Below are 26497 nucleotides of genomic sequence, written 5' to 3'. Positions count from 1 at the left end.
GGTCAAAATGTAAATTCGAAGAGTCTTTATAATAATCTTTTAAAGATATTTAATTGTTTTAGACTGCAGGAAAAAACTTTTTTTGAGGATTTTGGATTAGTGAAAAACAGTTCTGTGAAAATTTCATTGTCACTGTGTGGGCAGTTCTGTGAGTTGAAAAATAAATAAGTTATAAACAAATCAAAATTATATTTCACTCCAGATGCTCTCCAAGTGCATTTGTTGTGGAGAGTTGAAGAAATTTGGATATCTTTCTACTGAGACATTTTGTCTGTCTGAAGCAGACTTGTCTCTCAGTTTCTCTCATAAAAATATTCTTTTTACTTGAAAGGTAAATTGCCACATTGATTCAACAACCATTCCACCGAAATCTTATAAGTGTATATACTCCCTGATGTTTCTGCATGGCATGCTTTTATTGGGCATATGTTCATAATTTGATCATATAGTTAAGTTCAGTGATGTTCAAGTTATAATGAATGATATTCATGCTAACTGATTAATTTTTTGGCAAATGACATAGAAATTATACAAGGCCCATATATCGCTCATTTAAATTCAGCAACAGAAACATGCCATTAAAAATCCAACAATCCGGGACTACCCTGGTGGCGCAGAGGTTAAGAATCCGCCTGCCAACGCAGGGGACACGGGTTCGAGCCCTGGTCCGGGAAGATCCCACATGCCGCAGAGCAACTAAGCCCGTGTGCCACAACTACTGATCCTGTGCTCTAGAGCCTGCGAGCCACAACTATTGAGCCCACTTACCTAGAGCCCGTGCTCCACAACAAGAGAAGCCATCGCAATGAGAAGCCCACGCATCGCAACGAAGAGTAGCCCCTGCTCGCTGCAACTAGAGAAAGCCTGTGCGCAGCAAAGAAGACCCAACATGGCCAAAAATAAATAAATAATGAATTAAAAAAAAAAAAATCCAACAATCCAAAAATGTTGACTGTTGCCTTATAAACCATCAATGCCACGTCATTCCTTTTGCTTCTTTTTCTATCCTCTTCCCCATCTGGGAAGACGTAGGAAAATGGAGAGGTTGGGAATGGTGGAGAAGAGCTGAAGTGTTCAGGAAACTCAGACAAGTGAACAAAGACTCAGAGATTCCCTCCATTGACCTACTGGTGCATTTCAGACATTTTCATCATTAAATGCTGCTTCTGAGCTCACCATCTGAGTATGAAGGAAAAGGAGAGCAAGCTTGCTGACAATTCTTGGCTTCTAGAAATGTGTGAGTGTGTGCATGCATGTGTGTGTTCATGTTCGTGCTAAGGGAGGATATATATACACTTTAAACATGTAAAGCAGACAAGTTAGGTTACTTAATTCTCAGGAGAAGATGGACATATTTCAACACACATATATTACTGTATTAAAGATAGCATCCCATGTATACCCCGAAATGCTGTGTTCTCAAGTGTTTGCAGAATGATTGGTTGCTAGTGACTCCATATGTTGCTATGTTTTATTTTGGAACATGTTAAAATCTCATTTAGGTTTCATTAAGCCAATTTTTTTTCCTATTTTTTGAAAGGTCTACTTTTTCCTTCCAAAGAATTTATTTGAATATGTAGTTAACATATCCTTGTTAGCTATTACCAGGAAGAAAATTTAAGTAGCACTACCCATTTTCATATATATATATATATGTATATATATGTGTATATATATATATGTATATATATATGTATATATATATAATATTTTATATTTTGAAGTCCTAGAAATATTTAGAGAAATGGTTGACTATCCATGTTGGCTGTTGAGGTTATAATGCCTAACTAGCCCTAAATTTAGTACACTGGCAAAATAATATGCTGCTAAGTGTTTAAGGCTTTGTTCTTTTATTTATTTTTTGGTTCCAGAAGCATCACTGTAGGAAAAAAGGGAAATTAAAATCCTCAGTTTAATTTGTTCTGTACTAATTTTTAAAATGACATGTAATTTTGTAGTTGGTTGTAAAAACACAGATAATGGTGTAAATGAGTCTAATTGTTTGTACAGTTATTTTGAATTTGTGCACTGAAGTAGCTCTATATGGAGTTGGCACATTGGTGTTCAACTCTTAAAAGTTTCTCAGTTCTTACCTTCTGTTCTTTTTGCAAAGAAAGTCTGAACATAAACTGTAGGTCAAGGGCCTCAACTCTTATTGTGCCACCTTTGCCTTTGAAAACATCTCCTTGTTTTGCAAAAGCTGCTGATATCTAATGCTATAGCTTTTACATCACCTCCTTGCCCTGGGACCAAAGGAGTCTGGGCTTGGGTCAACCTGAGTGGTGGATGCCCATGCTGCACTCAGGTCAACTCTGCTCTGACCTTCCTGGGAGGCTCCTTGGGTCCTCAGGTTGATGGATCCCTGGAGGAGGATGTAGACATGCCCAGGCAATCCTAAATTCTTTTTTAAAATGTATTTTTACTGAGATACAATTGACATATTATGTTGTGCTAATTTAAGGTGTACAATGTGTTGATTTGATAATTTATATATTGTAATGTGATTACCATCGTAGCATTAGCTAACACCTTCGTCTTGTCACATAATTGATTTTAAAAAAAAAATTTGTTTATTTATTTTTGGCTGCGTTGGGTCTTCGTTGCTGCGCGCGGACTTTTCTCTAGTTGCGGCGAGCAGGGGCTACTTACTCTTCATTGTGGTGCGCGGGCTTCTCATTGCGGTGGTTTCTCTTGCGGAGCATGGGCTCTAGGTGCGTGGGCTTCAGTAGTTGTGGCATGTGGGCTCAGTAGTTGTGGCTTGTGGGTTCTAGATCGCAGGCTCAGTAGTTGTGGCGCATGGCCTTAGTTGCTCCGTGGCATGTGGGATCTTCCCGGACCAGGGATCGAACCCATGTCCCCTGCACTGGCAGGTGGATTCTTAACCACTGCGCCACCAGGGAAATCCACATAATTGATTTTTTGTCACATGATTCACGTCACATAATTTGTTTTTGTGTGGTGGGAACAATTAAGATCTAGTCTGTTAGCAGCTTTGAGGTTTGTAATACAGTACTGCTGTCTGTAGCCACTGTGCTTGAGCCTTAGATCAACCCTGGAATTTTAAGGTGAACAAGCTTAGGCTTAAGTCAGGGACTTGTGCTGCATGACCACGCTTGAGAACCTCATAGAAACAATTACAAAGGCATGCTGCTCTTTAAAGGGACGAATGAAATTGAAACTGTGTCATGGAAAACAGGACTCTCAGGTTGATGGCTACTCAAGTGTGGTAGAGGTATATAGGTGAGTAGAGTTTTAGATTTACTTCAGGCTTTCCTCATATTTTTAATGAGATTCCTCACAATCCTCAGAGTGGTGTCAAGAAAGTTCCTGAGAAATTATAACTTTACTCTTTAATGATTTCTATTGTCATTGCTCAGTTAATTCTGATTTCCCCTCCTTATCATTTTGTTAAGTATAGTTTCGGCTTCCTCTTATCTTATTTCTAGTACTCGTGAGTCAGATGGCTACAATTGGCTAGGCTTTTTTTTAACCTCTTCAACAACCGTGGAATGAAATTTACAAACATCTAATGACTGTGACATGCAGAGGCCTCTCTGTTTATGTCATTGCATGCTCTTGAGCCATTGCTCGCGAACCAACAGATGGCGCTCTCCAGTGGAACGTGAGAGGTATATTTAACTTTGAAGAAGTTTGAAAACTTCAATATGAACTATGTGACCAAACTTCACAGCCATCTGATTTCCAATTTAGTAATTACTGGAATAATTAGATGAGTTACTCTGCAGATGGCAGTGAAGTTTCTCGACATATGTGCCCTTGTCATCTATAGCAGATGATGCAAGTAATGCTTGTTCTTCACCATAGCATTTGTATATATGGGATGCAAGATGACTTTAAGCTTCCCTGCCAAAGTCTCTAATTTTATTTAGACTCAAATGTAGCAGCCTCAAACCCTCCTTGGCTTTGACTGATAGTACCGTTGGCTTGCTGTGTTCAGTGTTACACATAGATGCTAGAGCTGTGCTGATGACAAGTCTCATAATCTACAATATTTAAACTTTATTTTTAATTCTAAATATTGAGTAATAAAATTACAGAATATTTAAACATGAAGAAAATCACTTCCAAACCAAATCTAAGAAAACTATTATAATTTGTCTCATATTTCTTTCCAGTCTTTACTAAAAGCTGTTTGGGATTTAAGCATCTTTTTGAGATGAAATTTATATTCCATAAAATTCACACCTCTTAAAGTGTACAAATCACTGGTTTTTATTATATTCACAAAATTGCACAAGCATCATCACCATCTCATTCCAGAATAATTTTATTCCCTCAAAAAAACCCAAGAAACACCCATACCCATTTGCAGTCACTCCTCATCCCCCCGCCCATCCCCCAGCTTCTGGGAACAATTAATATACCTTCTGTCTCTGTGGATTTGCCTATTGGACATTTCATATAAGTGGGATCACACAATATGTGGCCTTTTGTGTCTGACTTTTTTCACTTAGCATGATGTTTTTAAGTTTCATCCGTATTACAGCATGTGTCAGTACTTCATTTTTCATTCTGTGGAGTAATATTCCATTGTATGGATATACCACATTCTGTTTATCTATTTATCAGTTGATGGACATTTGGGCTATTTCTACTTTTTGGCTATTATGAATAATGTTCTGAACATTCATGCACAGGTTTTTGTGTGAATGTATATTTTCAGTTCTCTTGGATATATACTTAGACATGGAATTGCTAGGTCATGTTTGTAATTTTAAACCATTTTTAAAGAGGACAGTTTGTGTGCAACCCTGGTTAAGCAATTCTTACAAATCTGGGGTTACTGCCAACTTCTAAGTCATTTCTATGATACTCTACTCACGTAGAAAGTACATACGCTAACCTATAGTTTAACGTACCATTTGGCTAGCAGCCTCTCATGCACCTCTTCAGACTTCCAGCTAAGTACCCATAAATACATAGAAAAAGATGAAATTAGAATTGATACATTCTGAGAGGAACATGAACTCTAATGAAATAACCACACTTGCTGAACTAAGTCTTCTCTCAGCTTTAGCTACATTTGTACTTATTCCTAGTGTTCTCCACCATCCAACTTAAAAGACATTATCTTCCCCCACTGTCTGCCACTGACTCAGATATTCAGTTTACAGTTGTGACAATGGGTGTAGTAGTTAACAACACACTTTCACCTATTTAGTTGAGTGAAAAGTGTAGGCCATATTTAAGAAGATCTGCTAGAATGCAGAAGAAAAAAACCTAAAAATTGGTAACTGAAGAAATAGTACCCCAGTTTAAGACAGAAACAAGAACAGTTGGCACAGTAGAAATTACTGAAGACATAATCAAAGAAAATTGTTCCAAGCTTTAAAAAAGCCATGGATATGTTGGTGAAAAAACTAGGTTCCAGGAAAAAAATTAACAAAAGATCCCAAAAAACGGCACATTCTGTCAATTTTTTTGTGTTAAAAGGAAAAATTCTAGACCAAAAAATTCTGTTGCCCATACAATAACAAAAAGTAAACTTCAGCATCACACTCATTCATGAAACATTAAAGATTAAAAGGTAATGGAGTGATGTCTAGGCAATTTTGAGGAGAAAAAAATATTGGTACCTACCTAGGACTTTTATACCCACCCATAGTTTAGTCACTGCTACAAGAATTATTACTAACAAAAATATTTTCATCTACAGAAAGCAGAGTTATTTTGAACAACACAAGGGCTTCCCCCCATTCTTTCTTGCGTCTTTGGAGATTATATTGAATCTCTTTATATTGTCTTCAATCTGGAATCTGTGAATGTTTTTATATTAAATGCATTAATATCAGCATGTAAGATAGTATCTCAATTATGGTAAAAATAGTTAAGAAAAAAATTGTAAGAGAAAACAGTGATAGGTGGTGAGATTCAACATGATCTTTTTTTTAAAAAACATTTTCCAGTATTTTCAAAATATTTTACTACATGCATGAATTATTTATTTTTTCTTTAAGTCTCTAAAAATAATAGAAATTTTTTATTTAATAAAAATATTTTATAAGTCAATAAAGGTAAAATCAATACAGACAGTTTAGTATTTGCCCAACAGTCAAAATGACTGGAAGAAAGTACCCAAAGTCTTAAGTGGTTGTCTTCATCATTTCTATATTTTGCAGATTTTATGTAATAAGCCTCATGTTGCTTTATAATGGAAAAATATAGCTTATTCAAAAATCAAGATTTAGTTTCCTTAATGAATGGCATTATTAGGTGCAAATGTTTCTGCTTATGGATGATAGATGAACCCTTTTTTTTACCTAAGCCCAGATCTTACGTAAATCACATCCTGTATTGTTAGTGTTACTGACCCGCTTGAGGTATATATTTTCTTTCCAGAAGTTTTCATTTATCAACATGTTGTAGCATAGAAGAGTCCAACATTTATTCAAGCATCAAATATGTGTTGAGTGCCTATCCTATGCTAGCTGCTGAGAGTACAGTGGGTGACTGAGGCAAAGTCCATGTTCATATGAAGTTGAAAATTTAACATTTGAAAACTCTTGAAAAAGCTATTGAGGTCTCAGTGGATGGGAACACATAGTAGAAGCATCCATCCTGGTCAAGAGGAACAAGAAAGGCTTTCAGAGCAAGTATAGTATCAGAGTTAGACAGTAGAGGGTGAGCAGTTGTCCCATGGGTTTGAAATAGCTTCTCCAAAGGTCTGGAGGTAAGCTGTGTTTGGGGAACCCGAAATAGATGAATATACTGGCAACAAAGAGTTTGATGCTGGGGAGTGATGAGTGATAAAGGCTGGAATCAGCAGCTAGGTCATAAAAGGCCTTGTAAACCAAGTTAAGGAATTCAAGTTTTGCCCTATGGGTAATGGGAAGCCATTGGAGGGTAAATTAGTTTCCTAGGGTTACCATGACAAATTACCACACACTTGACAGCTTAAGACAACAAATTTATTCTCTCACAGTTTTGGAGACCAGAAGTCCAAAATCAAGGTGTTGGCAGGGTTGGTTCCTCTATATTCTCTGAGGGAGAATCTCTTCCAGGGCCTTCTCCTGGCTCCTGGTGGCTGCTGGAAACCCTTGGCATTCCTCAGTTGGTGGCTTCACAACTCCAGTCTGTGCTCCCGTCTTCACATGGTTTCCTTCTCTCTGTGTCTTCTCCTTTTCAGTGTCTTTTAGGGATACTTTTCATTGAATTTAGGGCCCACCCTAACCCTGGAAAATTTCATCTGAAGATCCTATCCTAATTACATTGCAAAGACCTTTAAATGAGGTCACATTCTGAGATTCAGGGTGGATATCTCTTTTGGGGGCTGTAATTCAACCCACTGCAGAGGGCTTTAGGAGGGCAGTTGAACAAATCAGACTTAATTTCAGAAGGATTGCTCTGGCTACTTTGTGGAGAAAGGATTTGAGGGGGTAAGGCTGGGCACCTGGAGATCAGTGGGAATCTGTAAAGGAATCTCAAAGCTAGAGGCTTTGGAGACAAGAAAGTGGAGGTAAGTATAGGGTACTCTGAAGATGGTTGGTTGTGAAGGGGGAAAGAGAAGGCTATGGATGAAGAGAACATATGGTGGTGAGGAGGGTCTTTTAAAGGATGGGAGATACTTAGTGCATTTTTCATGCAGGTGAGCATGATGTTGTATCTACTAAGGGAAGTAGCTGAAAATACAAGAATGAGGGGGGAGGTAGAGATAATTTTTTTTGGCCGCCCTGCACAGCTTGCGGGATCTTAGTTCCCCGATCAGAGATGGAACCCGTGCCCGCTGCAGTGGAAGGGTGGAGTCCTAACCACTGGACCACCAGGGAATTCCTGAGATAATTTTTTTTTTTAATTGACGTATAGTTGATTTACAATGTTGTGTTAGTTTCTGGTGTACAGCAAAGTGATCCAGTTATACATATATATATACATATTCTTTTTCATATTCTCTTCCATTATGGTTTATTACAGTCTATTGAATATAGTTCTCTGTGCTATACACTTGTGCTAGAACTTGTTGTTTATCTATTTTATATGTAGTAGTTTGTATCTGCTAATCTTACACTCCTACTTTACCCCTTCCCCATCCTTCTGAGATAATTGTTTTGATGAAAGGGAGGCAGTGGGTGCTGGAGCACAGCCTGTGTACAAAGCAGCACATCCATCTCATATTTGACTACTCCGGGGTATTTTAAAAGCTCTGTAAAGATGATAATGGTGATATTGAGGAAGATGGTTATTCCTGTTTTAGAACGCTGTATGTGCTAGGTACCACACAGCTTATTTTCCCTGTGTTAGCTCATTTCGTCTTTAATGTAGTTATATTGATTATATCCTTTTATTGCTTAGGAAACTGAAAAACAGAGAGGTTAAATAATTTGCCCAAGGCCACAAGGATAGTAAGTGGTAGAATGTGATTTCCTCCCGGGCTGTGTGACTGTTGAATCCATACCAGTAAACATTGCTACCTGTGCTGCCTCTGGTGGCCGAGGGAATAATCAATCTGCATACATTTTTTTCACAATATATGTTGACTTCGATAAGCAGGTGCTTATTATCATTTTGCAGATTACAAAGCTATTATCTTGCCTGCTATTTTGTGTTTGTTTGTTCTTTCCCTGGCTTGCCACCAGATTAATTCAGTGAGGCAATGCCATTTATTTTCTTTATCTTTTCATAGGGTTGGGACTGGTTTGATTCATCCTTTCTCTGTTTATCTGGATGGTAGGATGAGGTGAATATTATCCCTTCATATTATTAATTCACATATTAAACCTGCCCAAGGATTAAAGCTCCTCTTAGGAGACTCATTTTCATAAGCTTTTGCATATACCCAACTGCCTTGAATAACTCTTACTGACACTTGCTTTGTGATTGATTCCTTTACACAACTTGATATTTTGATTTGTTTATGGAATATTGTCTAAACTCAAATGTCATTTCCTTGGAGGAATCTTCCCTCAGCCCGGAACGAGCTCTGGCCTATGTGTTATATGTACCTCATAGCTGAACGCAATGGCTGGGACTCTGTAAAGCATACTGGGTAACACTTAACCAGGGTCCTTTAAAACTCAGGATTTTTTTTGATGAGGGGAGAATGGAGGAAGATGGAAATTCATCTTCCAAAATTCCAAAAAATTAGCAGTCAGAATATAATTCTAATTTATTACATGGATGGCACAAATTAGGAATTTTCTTGTCACCACGGATAATCATCATCGTCATGTATTGCTTAGATGAATTTGCAAAACTGTATCCAGGAAATGACTTTCCTCCAATTGCTCATATTGATAGATGTATGTCTGAAACTTTGTCTCGGGTGATTATTTTTTAAGCTTTAGGCAGCTGTATTTTTAAAACACTTGCTTTTATAACAGTGGTTAACCATTTCCAGCTCAACCCATTTGACTGATATCTCTCTATTAGCTTGCATGCTTGAAGTTGAATATTAGGCCGAGGATAGGGGCCAGAGGAATTATATCCCAGGTAGAAGAAGCCACGTGTGCAAAGGTATGGAGGTCTGTCATCTAGGAACCAGCCTAGCAAGATGTACCTGGCAATAGTCCTTTTCCTTTCCCCTGTACACAGTTCTGGGGATGCCAGCAGGTCAGGACTTGTAGAGTATCTGCCACTCTAGTTAATAAATGTAAAGATTCCAAATAACTTTGATCAGTCGTTAGAACTAAAAGTTGGTTCACTTGGTGATATATTTTCCTTTGTGTTCTCTTGCCAGTCCCTCCTGAAGCCATCAGCTTCTTGTCTGCAGTTGGGGTCTTTCTTGTTCTTCTGGTTGTCCTCTTCCTCTTCATCAACAAGAAGCTGTGTTTCGAAACCCCAGGAGGCCTTCCATGCCTGGACCAACAAGGGAAGAGAAAGCACTCTAAAGACAAGACTGGGATCCATGAAGGGCTGGGTAAGCCTCATGCTTCACAGTCTCCTGAGCTTGGCATCTTGCTGTGGTTTGGGTCAGGGAAAGAATGTCACTGTTATTTCAGGATGGACCCCATTAAGAAATCACACATGAGCTGTTTAGCAGCTGCTGTGGTGGACATGATGAATGGGCTTTACTGAAGAATACATTAGCTTTAGGAAAGTAATGCTCTCTTCAGGGTCCAAAGAGCAGATGGGAAAAGGCTGACCACCACGTCCCATCTTCTTAGCTTTTTAGATGTCTGTGTTGAGTTTCCCTCTGACTAATGCTTGAAGGAAAAAACTGGATTTTTATTGACAAGAGCCTTGATGTGTTTTGGTCTCATTATGTTGGAACAGTGTTGACATTTCACTTCAGTTAGCTGTTTTTGAGATTTTCAGTGCTCAGGGCCACTCCCCACCTCATATGGCAACAGTCACTTTTCCAACAGGAGGTTTTTACTCTTTAAGTTCACTGAATCTACTACATCAGTTACTAACTTCTTTCAGTTTGATGGGGGAAAATAACATACTAAAAGAAATAATTGGCTTCCTGCTCTTAAAGGACGTATTCTATTTTCAATTGCTAAAGGGTAGAACTTTGTGATACAGGATGTTATCACAGAGTAATGATTATCATCACACAGAAGCTGGACATTTAAAGACAGAGCTCTTATCTTACAGGTAACAACTTTGGTTTTTTTTTTTTAATCAGTCTGAGTCTTACCCTCCTTTCCCATTCCCCATGTGTGGGGCATGACGGAACTGGTGGAGGGACAGTCTTAACATTACTTTTCTGAGCCGGGGCAAGGCCTTGAGGAAAACACCCCTTAGTCATCCCACCTCCTGAGCATATTCTGGGTGAGCCAGCCTGGACCAAGGAGAATGTTTGGCTTATTGATATGGCACCTTATGTAGCCATCTTTTAACTTTTTTGCTTGTATATAAGGAAAGGCACAATTTTGGAATAAATGTGTTTTAATTATCTATTGCTTTAACAAATTACCCCACACCAAATATTTATTATCTCACAGTTTCCGAAGTTCATGAATATGGGACTAGCTTAGTTGGGTGGTTACAGATCAGGGTTTTTCATGAGGCTGCAATGTCAGCTGCAGTCATCTGAAGGCTTGACTGGGGCTGATTGACTCACTTCCAGGATGGCAGAAGGCTTTAGTTCCTGTGTGAACCCTCTGCAGAGCTGCTTGAATGTATTTATCACATGGCAGCTGGCTTCCCCCAGAATGAATGATCTAAGAGAGGAGAGCAAGAGGAAGCCACAGTTTTTTTTTTTTAATGACCTAGTCTACATACAGTGTCACTTTCCACCACATTCTAGTCATTTACTAAGTACAGCCTATGTTCAAGGGAAGGGGGATTAGGTTCCACTTTTTAAGGGAACAGATCAAAGACTGTGTGATGTATTTTAAAATCACCATAGGAGAGAATAATGGGAGGGGTGTAAATTGCTGTTCTGGCAGTTGATTTGGCATTGCTACCGTTGCAGTGGCCTTATTTTTTGAACTCCACTTGGGACATATGGCTCACCTTCTGAAAATAAAATGGAATTTGTTATGTGAAATCTGGGACTTACTAATGGTTTAGCCACTACTGTCTCAGCTGGGACATAGGTGAGCAGGATGCATAGACTTCTGTTTGGTCATGGGGTGATACGAAGGTAGGGTTCATAGTGATTCTACTTTTCTCCTTTCCGCAGCTGACTGTCACTTGTTGTGTGACCAAGGCAAATTATGGAACCGTTCTAAATGTGTTTCCTTATCTGTACATTGGGGTTATCAATACATCCCTTACAGGGTTGATCTAGATTAAATGAATTAATTTTGTAAAGGTACCAGCATGGTGCCTATGCTAAAAGTCCTAATAGAACTTTAACCATAGCTGTGTAGTATTAACAAAATTCCAGTCACAATAGTGGCTTTAGGAATGACATCACACATGAACACATTGTATTCATTACTTAAATTGGGAGATTTAAGTTGGTGGTTTTCTCCTTTTCAAACTATAATGGGTACAAAGAACTAAGGTTAGAGCTATTTAAGATATTTTTCTTTTTGTCTTGTTTGACATGTTATCTGAGTAATTTAGAGACAGTTATGAATTATACTTGCAAATAAGTTGAGGTTTGAAGATAATGTTGAAACGATAACAATAAAACATGGGCCAGAAGCTGTTAGCTCAAGAAACACTGAAATCCATGTCTCAAACTTAGAGTGGGATCATATGAAGGAGGTTTAAAAATAGTTTAATCAGAAGAATCTACAAATTATAACGTCTAAGAAGCAAACACCTTCATTTTGACATTTCTCCTTTAGAAGTTTAATTATCATTGATCAAGAGTCTTTGAAAAATGTGCTTTTAGCCCAGATTTTATCTAACTTTTGATGTTTGCCTTAATTATCATCCTCAGAGCCCTGACTTCTCAGTGAAGTTGGGATGTTCTTCACATATTTTGACAAATGTAGAGAAGGGAGGAAGGCAGCCTGGTGTGGTGGAAAGAAGCACAGTGAAGACAGCCAGAGCTTAGTTTTGCCACTAATTGGCTGTGATATTTTGGGAAGCTCACCTCACCTCTCTGGGTCTTAAGTCCTCACTTGCAAATTGATAAGTCTGAACTAGGTTCTTCTCCCAATTGCTATTGTGCAATCCTGTTTGATCCTTAGGGTTACCGTAGCAATTTCTTCTCTGGGTCTCAGTCTGTGAATGAAAGAGGCCTAATGAAAATGATTAAAAGCAACTAGACCATCCTACTCTGAGACTGAGCCATATGAAATTGCCATTTGAATAGATCAAAAAATGGCTGAATATCAGCAACCTAATCATTATAATCTAATATACATGTGAGGTTCTGAGGAATAAAATAATTCTTTTCTTTTGTGTGGTAATATCAGAGAGGCAGGCGTGACAGTTTATTTTCTGAACCCACTGTGCCAAATAATTTACCTCACAAAAATACCTTGCCTTTTCGGCTATTTTTTCAAAGTTCAAAGAATTTACACATATCATTTTATCTAGGTGTAGGTTAAGGGGAGAAAGAAACTGAAACAGTTTCTTCCTAATAACATAGGCAATAATAATAATTAGATAATGATAATTAGTGGCTATCATTTATTTAGGATTTACTGTGGCCATACAGCTGCTAAGTCTGTTACATGGATTATTTGACTTCTTAATGCAAGGTACTTTTGTTGTTTGTTGGTAGTGATTGCTTTGGGGGAAGGGTGGATATGACTTGCCACAAAGAAGCCATTGTTCAGCGTTGAGATAAGTAATTGATTAAGAATAAAAATCCTATGGTGAAATCATAGTTTTTAAAGAAGCTTAGCTTTGAAAGAGGGAGAAGAATTTTGTTTTTTGTTTTTTTTTCCCCCTCAAAAGCTTTCTTTATGTATCAAAGGCAACATTTAGAAGTTGGAGCAAAGAGCTTCATTTTCAAAGGCACAGGGTAGAAAGGATGGAAGATGTGACAGGAGGGTGTTTCCTCCCAGGCAGGGAGGGGAAGAAGAAAGGCTTTCCACCACTGGAAAGGGCAGTCCATGGCTTGGAAGGACCACAGGGAAAGAGATTTGGAGGGCTAGAGAGTTGCCTGGACCCTGAGAAGGGTGGCAGATGTGGGGTGGGGTCGCAGTGGTTGTGGTAAGAAGATCTGAGTCCAACATGGCCTGAGGAAGAGGTGGAAAGCAGAGTGCCACGTGCATCCCCTTCCAGAGGGTGGCAGGAGACGGCCTCATACGTGTCTCGTGTGGGCCTACTGTGGCTGCAGGGGTAGGACACGCTAGTGGGAATGAGAGGAGTGAGATCTGGAAAAGACTCCCTGAGCAGTTCTTTAGGTGAGCAGCTCATGTCACACAAGGGTTTAGAAGTTTCTGCATGACCCTGTGGGGAGAAGACAGCAGAGGAATAAGAGCACTGCCAGGGAACACTCCTGCCAGGGAGTTGTCACACCTTGGGGTAGGGTGGGCCTGTAACAGAGGTTGGGGAGCACGCCACCCGAGGCCTGCTCTTGGGTTAGTGCTCTGCTGTTGCCTTCTTGAAATTCTTAATGGTTTTTGAGCAAGGGTCCTTCCATTTTCATTTTGCACTGGGTCTTCAAATTATGTACTTGTCTTGCCTGGAAGGATCACCAGAGGTACTGCAGGTCTGGACCCTTCCCGAGGAAGGCTGTAGAGGCAGAGGCTGACTCCTCTGGAGGTCAGGGAGGCAGCAGGGAGGAACGGCACACCACGGTAAGTATGCTTACAGCCATGCCCATTGCTCTCTGATGAGCAGGAGTGTGGGGTGGGAGTGCAAATCCCCCAAACTGATTACTTATCCCAAGTGAAACTGACCAGATGACTTTGAGGGGGCAAGCTGAAGTTTAGTTTCTCAACACAGAGCATGGGAGGGGGTGTGCTGGCAGAGAGAGACAAGAGCACAGTGAGACAGCGTGGCGACAGCTTTTGTACATTTAGGAAGAGCTGGTGCTCAGCCAGGGCTCAGCAGTCAGCTGTGTCAGCTGGAGCTCGGGAGTGAGATGGTCCACCTGTGACAATTTCTCCCCACCAGTTGGTTAAAAGGCCCAGCTGACTGGTTCCTCCTCAAGACCACTCCCACCTCTTCACCTACAACTGAATGTTTAGCTTCTGGTCCAGCTGGGGCTCTGACCTGCCCCAATTCCTTCTGCTTGGGCCATGATGGCTGCTGTTGTCAGATACTTTTTATTTCAGTTCTGCATTTAGGTCAGAATATGTTCAAGTACAACCTTCCTACTACACAATTCAGTAGGCAGATACTATTATCATCTCCATGTTAAAGATGAGGCAACTGAGTCTTCGAGAGATGAATTTTTTCCCCAAACTATTAAGCTGCAAAGCTGAGACTCGTATCCCAAAACTGCCTAATGTCAGAGGCCAAGGTCTTAACTGTACTACTTTTCTGCCCACCTGATCTTCTCCACTCAAGTCACTATTTCATGCTTTTGAACTTCTGGGATGGGAGAAAATCAGGGGAAAGGAGGGTTTGGGGGATGGTTCGGTTTCCTGTGGCTGCCATACAAATTACCACAAACTTCGTGTCTTAAAAGAACATAAATTGATTTTCCACACAGTTCTGGAGACCAGAAGTCTGAAATCAAGATGTCAGCGGGTCCACACGCTCTCCCAGCTTCAGGAGGCTGCCGACCATCCTCGGCATTCTTGGGCTTGTGGCTGAATCACTTCAACCTCTGCCTCCATCTTCACATTGCTGCCCTCCTGTCTGTGTCTGTCCTCTCTCTGCCTCTTGTCATTGGATTTAGGTCTCCCCCTGATAATCCAGGAAGATCTTCTTAAGATCCTTAATCACATCTGCAAATACCCTTCCACCATTCACAGGTTCCAGGGATTAGGACATGGACATACCTTTTTGGGGACCACCATTCAGCCCATTATAGAGGGAGAGGAGGTGGAAACATCACCTGGGAGTGATGTTCAGTCACTCCGAATTAGGAGAGTTGATGAAGAATTGGATACGAGATTCTTCTTTCTCCATTTTCCTTGAACAGGGGTATTTCACACTCCCCGTCTGGGGTTAGAATGATTCTTTCAAAGAGAGATGACAAAAGCTTGTCAGATATTTATGCTATAGACTGTAATCAGCAGTCAGAGTGCTTTCCAAACGTGAGCCCCGTTGAACTACACTGGATCTCAATCTTGGGAAGCTTTTAAAAAGTACCAGTGCTCAATCCCACTGCAACGAATTATGTCAGAATAGGTAGTGACAGTGGTAAGGCAAACTGTATAGTTTCTAAAAGAATACCAGGTGATTTAAAGGTGTGGCCAGGGTGGAGTGCCACTGATGGAAGGGGTGGGTTCATCGCTAACTTTCCCTTTCAGGTCAGAGAGGGTGGCGCTTGAACAGTGTTAACGCTGGCCCAATCCACCTTTGTTTCTGCCCACAAAGAATCCATCCAGTGGTTCCCCACCTATTTCCCTCCCTGACTGGTTCATTTCAGTTCTACCTTGGTCAGCAGGCAAGCTTTTTCCTTCATGATGCTTTCCCTCCCTACCACCCCATATACACCATGGCGCTATTAGCAGATTACGTTTGCACAGGGATTTAAATAAGGAAAAGTTATTTAGGAAAAGTGTCTACTTTATAAGATTATTCAAAGTTGTCAAATTACAACCATCTCTAATTTATATTCAAGATTCTGAGTTTTACAAATTTTTAGTGAATTGGACCAAAACAGAAGAATTTGCTGCCCCATCTTTGTAACTTCCAGGGTTTTCTGAATAATTGTGACTATATTCCAGTTTCCTTTTATGCCCAAATAAGAAAGAGCAATGACAAATTTTACAAAATGGTATGAATCAGGATCTGAAACAGATGTAAATATATATATATATACAGTACTGGATAGCAGATATGGTTGCTTTTATTATTATTATTACTATTATTATTATTTTTGGCTCCTTAAGATTGAGAAGGACATTTAGCCATGTACCCATCCTACAGTTGTAAATAACCAGTGTCACCTTCTTTATACTTCATGTTTAGTATGATTGATGAATTAAATATAGGCTGAAAAAGGTGTCTTAAAGGATAATGTAAAAGCAATACAATTCATTTTTTCTAGGAGGTTTTGGTTGCTGTCTTTAATGTTGTATTTTCTGAACCTAGAGTCTAGTCTTCTTCACCTGCAGGTCTGTGTGGTGGTTTTGCGCTTGGACTGCTCAGATGAATTTTAAATGAACCAAATATTTTAGAATTAAAAAAAGGCTATTCCCCTAGCCCCCTTTTTTTTTCTGATAGGATGATTAAAACCTGTAAATGCCACTGAAATGCTTTTGATACGATTTGTAAACTTTTGGATTGTAAAATAATTTGTTTTAGAGTTATGAATTAACTATCTTTAGAAAGTTGAAATCTTCAGCCCCTCCCACCATCCCCCCTCATTGTACTTTTTTTGTCCTGAAATAGTGGAATAAATGGAATAAATCCCACTCTTTACTTCTTGTCACCCTTCCCCAATGAGGCTTAAGCAAAACAAGACCCAACTTGGAGGGTGATACCTAGAGTGGGAAATCTACTTATTAACAATTTAAATTGAAGGTATCTTCTCTTCTGATTTTAATGCTTTCATTTGCATTATGTATTTCTCTAAGTATGTGTTATATTAGGTTGAACTCTTTGAAATTACTGTTTCTGTAGGTTGGAAGTTTCATATGGTTCAACCTAATACATGAGATGAAAAGCTGTAAGGAGCTGTAGGAGTTTGAACATCAGGATAAGCCTTGATATATCTCATTGTGGTGTCTAGTTACTTGTTTTGGTGACTTGATTAAGACACAGATAATTGAGAATACTCTCAATGAACCTGTCAAAGTATGACTGATTGAACCCTGTTTGATGGGTACAAATTCCAAAGAACACAGTTGAAAATGACTGGTTTGAGAATATTCATTCATCCATTCAGTATCATTTATTAGGAATCTATGTTATGCTACCCAGTGTGCTAAGTCCTGGAAATAAAATGATGAAAAAGAGAGATGTAGTCCCTACTGTCTCGGAAATTCCACTTTTGGATATGACAGAAAAACAAACAAAACTGAAAGTAAAGTGGCAAAAAAATTATAGATTGTTATAAATGCTATAAGGGCCTAAAATGAAGACTAACTGACAGGATGGAGAGATTGACCTTAGATAGGGTTGAACACATCTTGCTCATTGCTGGGTAGAGAGAGATACACACACAAATACATTGTACTGGTTCTGTTTTTTTATGTCTTTTAGGAATAAGCTTATTATATTATGGAGGCTGGCAAGTCCCAAATCTGCAGGGTGGGCTGATAGGCTAGAGACCCAGGAAAAAGCTAATGTTGCCGTTGAAGTCTGAAGGTCGTCTACTGGCAGGTTTCCTTCTTGCTCAGGGCAGGTCACTCTCTGTTAAGGTCTTCAACTGATTGGATTTGGCCCACCCACATTATGGAAGGAAATCTGCTTTACACAAAGTCCACTGTTTTAATTGTTAAGCTCATCCATAAAAAAACACCCTCACAGAGATATCCAGAGTAATGTTTGGGCACTGTGGCCCAGCCAAGTTGACACATAAAATTAACCATCACAGGAGCTTACTTAACATCTTTGTTTGAATTCTTGTTTCCTTCCGTGTATTATGGTAGGGAGGCTGGGAAGAGATCTTCATTTTTAAAAAATCACCTTTTTATTATGGAAAATTTCAAACTTACAGGAAAATAGAGAGAGAATGGTATAATGAACCCCATGTGCCCATCACCCAGCTTCAACAATTATTAACAAGGACAATTTGTTTCTAAATTATACCCTATTGTCTCCATTTCCTTGCTCAAGAGGGAATGGATCTGTCTCTTTAAGTTTACCATCCTTTACTGTTTGTTTTCTTGCAACTTAGATGATGGGTTATCTTCCACTGCTCAAGAATTCGACCCAGCAAATGAACATGTTACACAGCTAGCTGATTGCTGGAGATGGGAGACATTAGATTGAAGGTTGGGGAGATACTAAAAGTCCTTCGATGGATCTGGGCACATTTACAGTCGGAATATGAGCAGCTCTATTTTCTGAGCTATTTACATGAGGGTGCCTAGTGAGTTACCTTAGAAACAGATTCTTCTTGTAGCATTTGAGCTTCTTCTGTGATGCTAGGATATTAATAAAAACAAATCCGAAGCTCTCTCTACAGTACAAATTGCTGCAGAGAAAATTCCCTTAATGATTTTTCACCTTCCCAATGACTCTATAACATATGGGGGTGTGTGTGTGTGTATTTATGTGTGTGTGTGTGTGTGTATATATATATATATATATATATATATATAACATAGATAGTGTGGAGTCAATTTTTGGCAGAAACTCTGAGCCTTTTGTATTTGGAATCGCCATAGTATGGAATCTTATGACTGAGTTCTGGGTAGACCTCAGTAAACCTTGATAGTCTATGTAGAAGCACCCACTAAGTGTTGATTGCTTGGTGGATTGAAATTCTTTCTTCACTCCTTCAGCATGGGTCCCCAGGATGATCTGAGGGGGTGTTAATCACACGTCCTTTTGCTGGAGCTGGTGAAACTATCTCATCAACTTTATGGGTAGCTTTGAGGGATTTTGATGTATTGGAGATGAGCATGTCATTTTCACTTATGGATGAGGAAATTACTTGTAAGTTCAAAGCTCGTACGTTGGTCTGCACGTGCTAAAGAATGGTATCATAACAACAGTTGATCTCCCTGTGCTATCTTCCAGAGATACATAGTGCTATGAGTTAGATTTATCAGAGGATACTGGGTTTTTGTGCTTCTCTTGTCAGCGAGGTTCATTATCCTTTAAAGAGACACATGCCTTAAATTAAAAAAAAAAAATGAGCTGATGAGTGGGCAGCAAAGAAAAGGATTGTTGTTTGTGTACGATAGTAACACAGGTCACTGTTTCTGCATTGAAGTGGGTGTCTATGAGTACGTGCTTAACTATTTGAGTAATCAGTTCTAAACTAGTTATTGGAGTAACAGGTTTAAAAATCTCATTTTTCTTAGTCTGACAGATTAAGGTAAAAGAAAGGGCATGTCTATGGTTATACAGTTCCATTAAAATGTCTGTATTCCTCTAAAACTCAAAGGAGCAAATACCTTATTCACAAAATCTCTCATAATAATTGCAAGCTTATATTATCGAGGCTTTATGATTGAGGTTTAATGATAAGGTGACAGGTACTATTTGAAATGTGTGAATTTAGGAATTCCAAAAACATTTTGAATCTTATTTTCTTAGTTTCTATACTCTGGATTCTCAAAACAGTTCTTAATACTTAGGAAAAATTAATGTCAGTTTTATAGAATGAAATTGCCATCTGCTTAAAAACTGCTTTTCTTTTTTGCTTTTCTCTAGTGAGCATTGACCACAGAGTGGTAGTTTATAGTTGTCATTCCATAAAGGTGTGGGCCACTTGATGAGAGAGAGGGTGATGGAGAAAACCTTACCGTTAGGGCATTAACTCTTTGAATGTTTCTTTTTAAATTATCTTGAAGCAAAATACAAATCATGGCATTATAAGGCACATTATGGAAAGTATCATGAAGCTCTCAGTGTCTTACTGGGACTCTTAAGCAGAAAGCTTCTTTTGTTGTTGTTGTTGTTAAGTTGGTCTTTGATCTTCCCAAATCTCTCCATCACTCTTCTGCCCCTTAACAAGTAATGCTTATTAAAGATGTACTTCGTAGCTCATCATTCTATGTTGGAAAGATGTCAGAGTCCTTTCAAATTTTTGTTTTTCCCATGGGTAGGCTTTATAGTCAAAGACCTAACTGGTATTAGTTTTAAAACATTTTAGGGCAAGAGTTCCATTTAGAATCCCCCCGCCCCCAAATCTGAAACTAACCCCAAATGTGTATTTTGTTTGGGATTATTTAGAAATGGGACACCAGTGTGAAACGTCATTTTCTATATCAGTTGGAGGATTTTCCTTTCCATTAGCTGCTCTATTGCAGGACTCATATTTATACTAGTATGCTTTTTGGAATGAAATGTTAGTATTTTGCTACTAGAAAGTAGTATCCCATTCATTATGGGTGATGGTAGTAAATCCTAGTTGAACTGAGCCGTGCTAACAGAAGACCGCAGAGGTATTTGTTATTCCTCAGCAAGCAAACTTTCACATCTTTTAGTGAGAAATTGGAAGGATTAAAAAAGAAAGAGAAGAAAAAAGGAAAAGACAGGCATTTTTGGCTTAACATAGAAATATAGCTAGTATTTTGGTTTAACTGAATAGATACAGTCTGTATAACTATATATAATGTTATAAAATAGGTCACATATGTATGTAGAATTAGTTAAGAATGTTTGAATCCATTATCATGCTTAGAAAACAGTGTTCCCATTTCTTATGTGAAGTTCCCTGCCAGTGGTAAGGGAAATGTAAAAGGAATGTTTGCAAGTGTTCTTTGATTGGGGCCACTTTGGGCAGACCTGAGACCTCATGCACCACCCCCACCTAACCTGCTTATGTTTGCAGCCAAAAGATGCCATTAAGGCTGCTGCTTTTGATGGGATCCCAGGGGGATCTGATTATTAATGTTTGCCAGACACAGAAGTATTGACATTCTCATGTTATCAGCATTACTATTCTAAAAGCCCAGTCATCAAGGACCCCAGGAGACCTTGTTTTGATAACCACTGACGAAGGAGATAAAATGTGTAGCAGTTGTCGTTTTAGTAATGAACAATATTACTGCCTGCTTAGTTTGTAGCTTGTGTAAACAAATGAAAGGAAAACATAAGGAAAAATATTGAACATTTGTTAGCATTGATCTAGGTTGAGAGTTCCAACTTAAGAATATTGATGTGTTCATTCATAGACAGAAGGGGGCCAATACAAATAAGAACGTGAGGCCATGTCCCAGGACCTAGCAGAAACATGTGCAATGGATTAATCATTTGTGCTGGAATGGTTTTCTGGCTATAAATGAAAATCTCATTAGATGAAAGATTCCTATTTCCCTCATCACAAACATAGTGGGAACCAGATGAAAACTTGCAGATAGCATTCTAAATCAGCATCCTGGGGAGCTCCCCTTTGCCACCCTCCTTTCGACCCTCCTAACTGTTGGTGGCAGGGTATCTTTCAGAGACAGACTGATCTCACCAATCTGTGCTCTTTATAGAAATGACAGTGGGGATAAAGGGGCCCTTTTGAGATTCTGAAAAAGATAGGAACATCGTCTCCAGGAAAAAGCTTATTCATCGAACATTTTGCAAATAGTTTGAAACTTATAAAAACCATTCCTGGATTTTATAGGATTAAGCAAACTTAATTAGTGGAGGCCAACCAAATTCAGTTCAGTTTAATTCAGTAAATACTTCTTGAGTGCCTTCTACAGTATATGCTTGATGTGGTTGCTAGAGTCTTGAATTTGTGATGTCTGTGTCATAGTTATGTTTGAAGCAAAATGAATTTCATGTGTGTTGGATGCCAACAGTAGTACAAAGTCGAAAGGAGGGTGGCAAAGGAGAGCTCCCCAGGATGCTGATTTAGAATGTTATCTGCAAGGAATACTGACAACTTTCCAAGTGCAATGCTATCATTTTGCACGTGAGGAAATGGGAGTCTAGGGAATTAAACATCTTTCCCAAGATCATAGATAGTTGCAGAAGTGGAACTGGCTGATGGTGTCTCATAGCTATTTTAGTGTTATTTCCACTGTCTCTCATAATCTTTTTCTTCATTGTATGATTCCAGTTATATGGAATGCCCAGGAAAGACAAATGATAAAGACAAAGTGGATTTGTGGTTGCCTGGGGCTGGAGGTGGGAATGGGGATTAACTGTGTATGGTCATTAGAGATCTTACTGGGGTAATGAAAATGTTCTGACACTGGGTTATAATGATGGTTACACAGTTTGATAAATTTACTAAAAATTTTGAACTGTTTATGATTAGAATGGGTATGTTCAGAAAAGGTGAATTTTATGACCTGTAAATCATACCTCAGTAAAACCTTGCTGTTCGATGTGTGTCAGTGGGCCAGCGGCATGAGGATTACCTGGGACGTGATTAGAAAAGAAAACCGTTCGGCCCTTCTCCTAACCCCTTAATGAAAAAAATAAGAAGAGCTGTAAGGTAAATTGTCCCCTGAAATATTTTGATGATGAGGGTGACGATGATGGTGATTTTGTTTAGCCAGTTTACTTTTAACTTTTACTTTAATAGAAAATACAGAAGTAAGCTTTACCCTAGCTCCTGTCAAAGCTTTTATAAATGTCAAATTTATGATGTCTGAATTCATATAATTTAACTGTATTCTCATTCTGATGGAGAATACTGGGTAGTTTTTTCTTGAGATGTAAAAGTTTGCATATTGTTATAAAAATAAGTGCTTTCATAGGTTTGAATTTGGGAAAAGGTATTCAGGTTTTAATGGAAAATTTAGTTTTTAAAATGTTAAATCATTAAAAATGGTAAACACAAACCCTGTAAAAATATGCAAAATGCCTTAAAATGTTAAATGAAAGAAGTAGGGTATAATACTGTCTTGTGTGTGTGTATTTAGATATTCGAAACTATTGATTCGAAACTACCTATTCTATGGTAGTCAATTGACTGGTTGCTGACAACAGGGTAAAGAAGAAATGAACACACAACCTGATTTCATGTAGCTTCTAGTTTAATGAGGAAGACAGCTGTTAAAAGAAATAATTACATAAGTTATTAATAAGCTACAATTACAATGTGTTAATAAGAAGAAGGAAGAAGTACTAGAAGAGAATCCAGACATAAAATTGAGTCTGGATTATGGGGGTTGGTTGTCAAGCAAAGCATTCTGAAAAGCAAAATGTAAGCTAAGTCCTGAAAGGAGATGAATGGGCTTTAGGGGAGAGGGGAGGGAAGCCTAGAGGGAGGAGAGCTTTCTCAGCCAGTGGGAGGAGCCTGGTGAAGTAAGATGCTGAAAGGAGGTGGTGAGATGCTAAAAAATAGCAAATAGAGAGTGGTTACAGACAAGAAGTCAAACCATGCATAGCCTTCTAAGTCCTGTGGGGGCTGTGGAGGTGGGGGCAGGTAGGAGAGAATGCAAGGAGTCACTTAAGAGGCTGTTGAAGTGGTTCAGCTGGGAAGTAATGGTGACTTGGATTTGGGTATTACCTGTGCAGGTGGGAGAAGGCAGGTAGATTCACGAGATGAAAGAATGGGTAGGCCTTGGTGATGAAGTCTAGATGAAAAATAGGAGAAAAGAGAACTGTTAGGTTCCTATGTAATATGATTACCATTCTATGTAAATTACAAAGAAAAATTACAGAAGAAATATGCAAAAATAATGAGAGTTGGGTTAAGGTGGAGGGTTTATACATTATCTTCCCCTCTTTTTTAAAACAAATTTTCATAAAGCTTATATTACTTCTATAATTAATGAAAAAATTTAACAAACACTAAATGATTGCTGATATTTACAGTATTGCTTAATTTATCTCTAGAGGGCTGCAATTACCTCAGTTCCATAATTTTCCCTTATCTTTGAGCCTAGTGCATTTTCAAGAGATACGAATGATGTTTCTATCTCTTGGGACAAAAATCAACAATCTGATAAATCTCATAGTCTGAGAGTAATTCCTGTTAATTGTGCCTGCATTTTGCCTTTCTCAATTTCATTACGTTACCTTCTAATTACATTCCTTTGTACTGTGTATGTTATTTGAGATTTCAGAATCTCCTTTCTTTGGGGCCAGTTGATCTGTGCCAGTGGCTTTGGAACACAGGTACACTCTTGTTGGGAGTTAATTGTGATCACATTAGCTAGGATAATGCAAAATGAGATTCTTCCTCATTATGGTTGGGTCTTTAAAAAGGTAAATATTAATCAAATATAATTCATTCTTAAATTCTCAATAAAAATATTATATGTGTGTCTGAAAATGGGTTTCTGGGCAAGAGCAGTGACAATCTATTAAGAAAATTGTATTATTAAAGCCACATTAAATAGTCCCTCTGGAAATGCTGACGAACTTATGTGTCTATATAACCACTGAGTATTTGTGAAGCATGTTTACATCTCTGCCTTGTATATAATAGATACTCTAAAATACTCAATGGGCTTATGAAATTTGGAGAATATTTATTATTTTTTTTATAAAGGCATTTCTCTTTTTAAAAAATTTATTTATTTTATTTATTTATTTTTGGCTGTGTTGGGTCTTCGTTGCTGTGCGCAGGCTTTCTCTAGTTGTGGGGAGCGGGGGCTGCTCTTCGTTGCGGTGCGTGGGCTTCTCATTGCGGTGGCTTCTCTTGTTGCGGAGCACAGGCTCTAGGTGCGTGGGCTTCAGTAGTTGCAGCACCTGAGCTCAATAGTTGTGGCTCGCGGGCTCTAGAGCACAGGCTCAGTAGTTGTGGCACATGGGCTTAATTGCTCCGCGGCATGTGGGATCTTCCCAGACCAGGGCTTGAACCCGTGTGCCCTGCATTGGCAGGCGGATTCTCAACCACTGCACCACCAGGGAAGTCCCTGGAGAATATTTAAAAGATGTTATTGTTACAGTGGCAAAAACCTTGAGCAATTAAAAATTCTTGTTGGGTCAACCCAAGTCTTTTTGAGATCATCATGCTCATATACAAAGCTTTCTGTTGCATGGAGTTTGAAAAATAGATTTTAAAATGTCTTTCGGCGACTTCCCTGGTGGCGCAGTGGTTAAGAATCTGCCTGCCAATGCAGGGAACACGGGTTCGAGCCCTGGTCTGGGAAGATTCCACATGCCGCAGAGCAGCTAAGTGTGTGTGCCACAACTACTGAGCCTGCGCTCTAGAGCCCACAAGCCACAACTACTGAAGCCCGTGTGCCTAGAGCCCATGCTCTCCAACAGGAGAAGCCACCGCAATGAGAAGCCCATGCACCGCAACAAAGAGTAGCCCCCATTCACTGCAACTAAAGAAAGCCCATGCGCAGCAACGAAGACCCAACACAGCCATTAAAAAAAAAAAAAAAAAAAAAAGTTAAAAGAAGTCTTCCTTGACTTAGGTGGTAGTTTAGCATTTTTTTTACTTTATTACACTTACTTTGGAAAAGTGTAATTTTTTTTACTTTCTCATGCTTATTTTGGAATATTGCAAAAGTTTTTATTTTTAGAAGAGTTTCATTAGTGGAATAGGTAGCCAAGGTGGAGTGGAAACAGGATGAGAATAGACCCTGGAGTCCTGCAAACCTGGATTTGAACACCATATTGACTGCTTATTAGGAAAATACGTTACATTTTAAAAATTTTATTTTATTGAAGTATAGTTGATTTACAATGTTGTGTTAGTTTCTGGTGTATAGCAAAGTGATTCAGTCAGTCATACATATGCATACATTCTTTTTCATATTCTTTTTTTTTAACATCTTTATTGGAGTATAATTGCTTTACAATGGTGTGTTAGTTTCTGCTGTATAACAAAGTGAATCAGCTATACATATACACATATCCCCATATCCCCTCCCTCTTGCGTCTCCCTCCCACCCTCCCTATCTGACTCCTCTAGGTGGACACAAAGCACCGAGCTGATCTCCCTGTGCTTTGCGGCTGCCATTATGGTTTATTACAGGATATTGAATATATCCTGTGCTATATAGGATCTCCCTGTGCTATACAGTAGGATCTTGTTGTTTATCCATTCTATATATAATAGTTTGCATCTACTAACCCCAAACTCCAATCCTTCCCTCCCCCAGCCTCCATCCCCTTGGCAACCACAAGTCTGTCTCTATGTCTGCGAGTCTGTTTCTGTTTCATAGGTAAGTTCATTTGTGTCATATTTTAGATTCCACATGTGAGTGATATCATATGGTATTTGTCTTTCTCTTCTGACTTACTTAGTATGATAATGTCTAGCTCCATCCATGTTGCTGCAAGTGGCATTATTTCATTATTTTTTAATGGCTGAGTAGTATTCATTGTATATATGTACCACATCTTCTTTATCCATTCATCTGTCAATGGACATTTAGGTTGTTTCTGTGGACATTTAGGTTGTTTCCATGTCTTGGCTATTGTAAATAGTGCTTCTATGATCATAGGGGTGCCATATGTTTTATTTCTAGTGTCTTCACTGTCTTGTTGGCATTTTGTGAGGATGTGGAATAGCAGTTGAAGCAAGAATTTG

General features: G+C 38.9%; 1 protein-coding gene across 5 annotated transcripts in view; it reads left to right on the top strand.

The window, feature by feature from the left end:
- SYT16 (synaptotagmin 16) overlaps positions 1-26497 on the top strand; it is a 255974-nt gene that overhangs the window by 106886 nt on the left and 122591 nt on the right. For all 5 annotated transcript variants that reach the window (XM_068524280.1, XM_068524143.1, XM_068524356.1 and 2 more), the window contains exon 2: positions 9695-9874. In XM_068524280.1, the coding sequence (XP_068380381.1) occupies positions 9695-9874 (180 nt within the window). The remainder of the gene's footprint in view (positions 1-9694; positions 9875-26497) is intronic.

The sequence above is a fragment of the Eschrichtius robustus genome, chromosome 1, assembly GCF_028021215.1.
Source record: "Eschrichtius robustus isolate mEscRob2 chromosome 1, mEscRob2.pri, whole genome shotgun sequence".
Classification (NCBI taxonomy): domain Eukaryota; kingdom Metazoa; phylum Chordata; class Mammalia; order Artiodactyla; family Eschrichtiidae; genus Eschrichtius; species Eschrichtius robustus.
The sequence above is the reverse complement of the archived record's forward strand: the minus strand, read 5'-3'. Positions and strand labels throughout refer to the sequence as shown.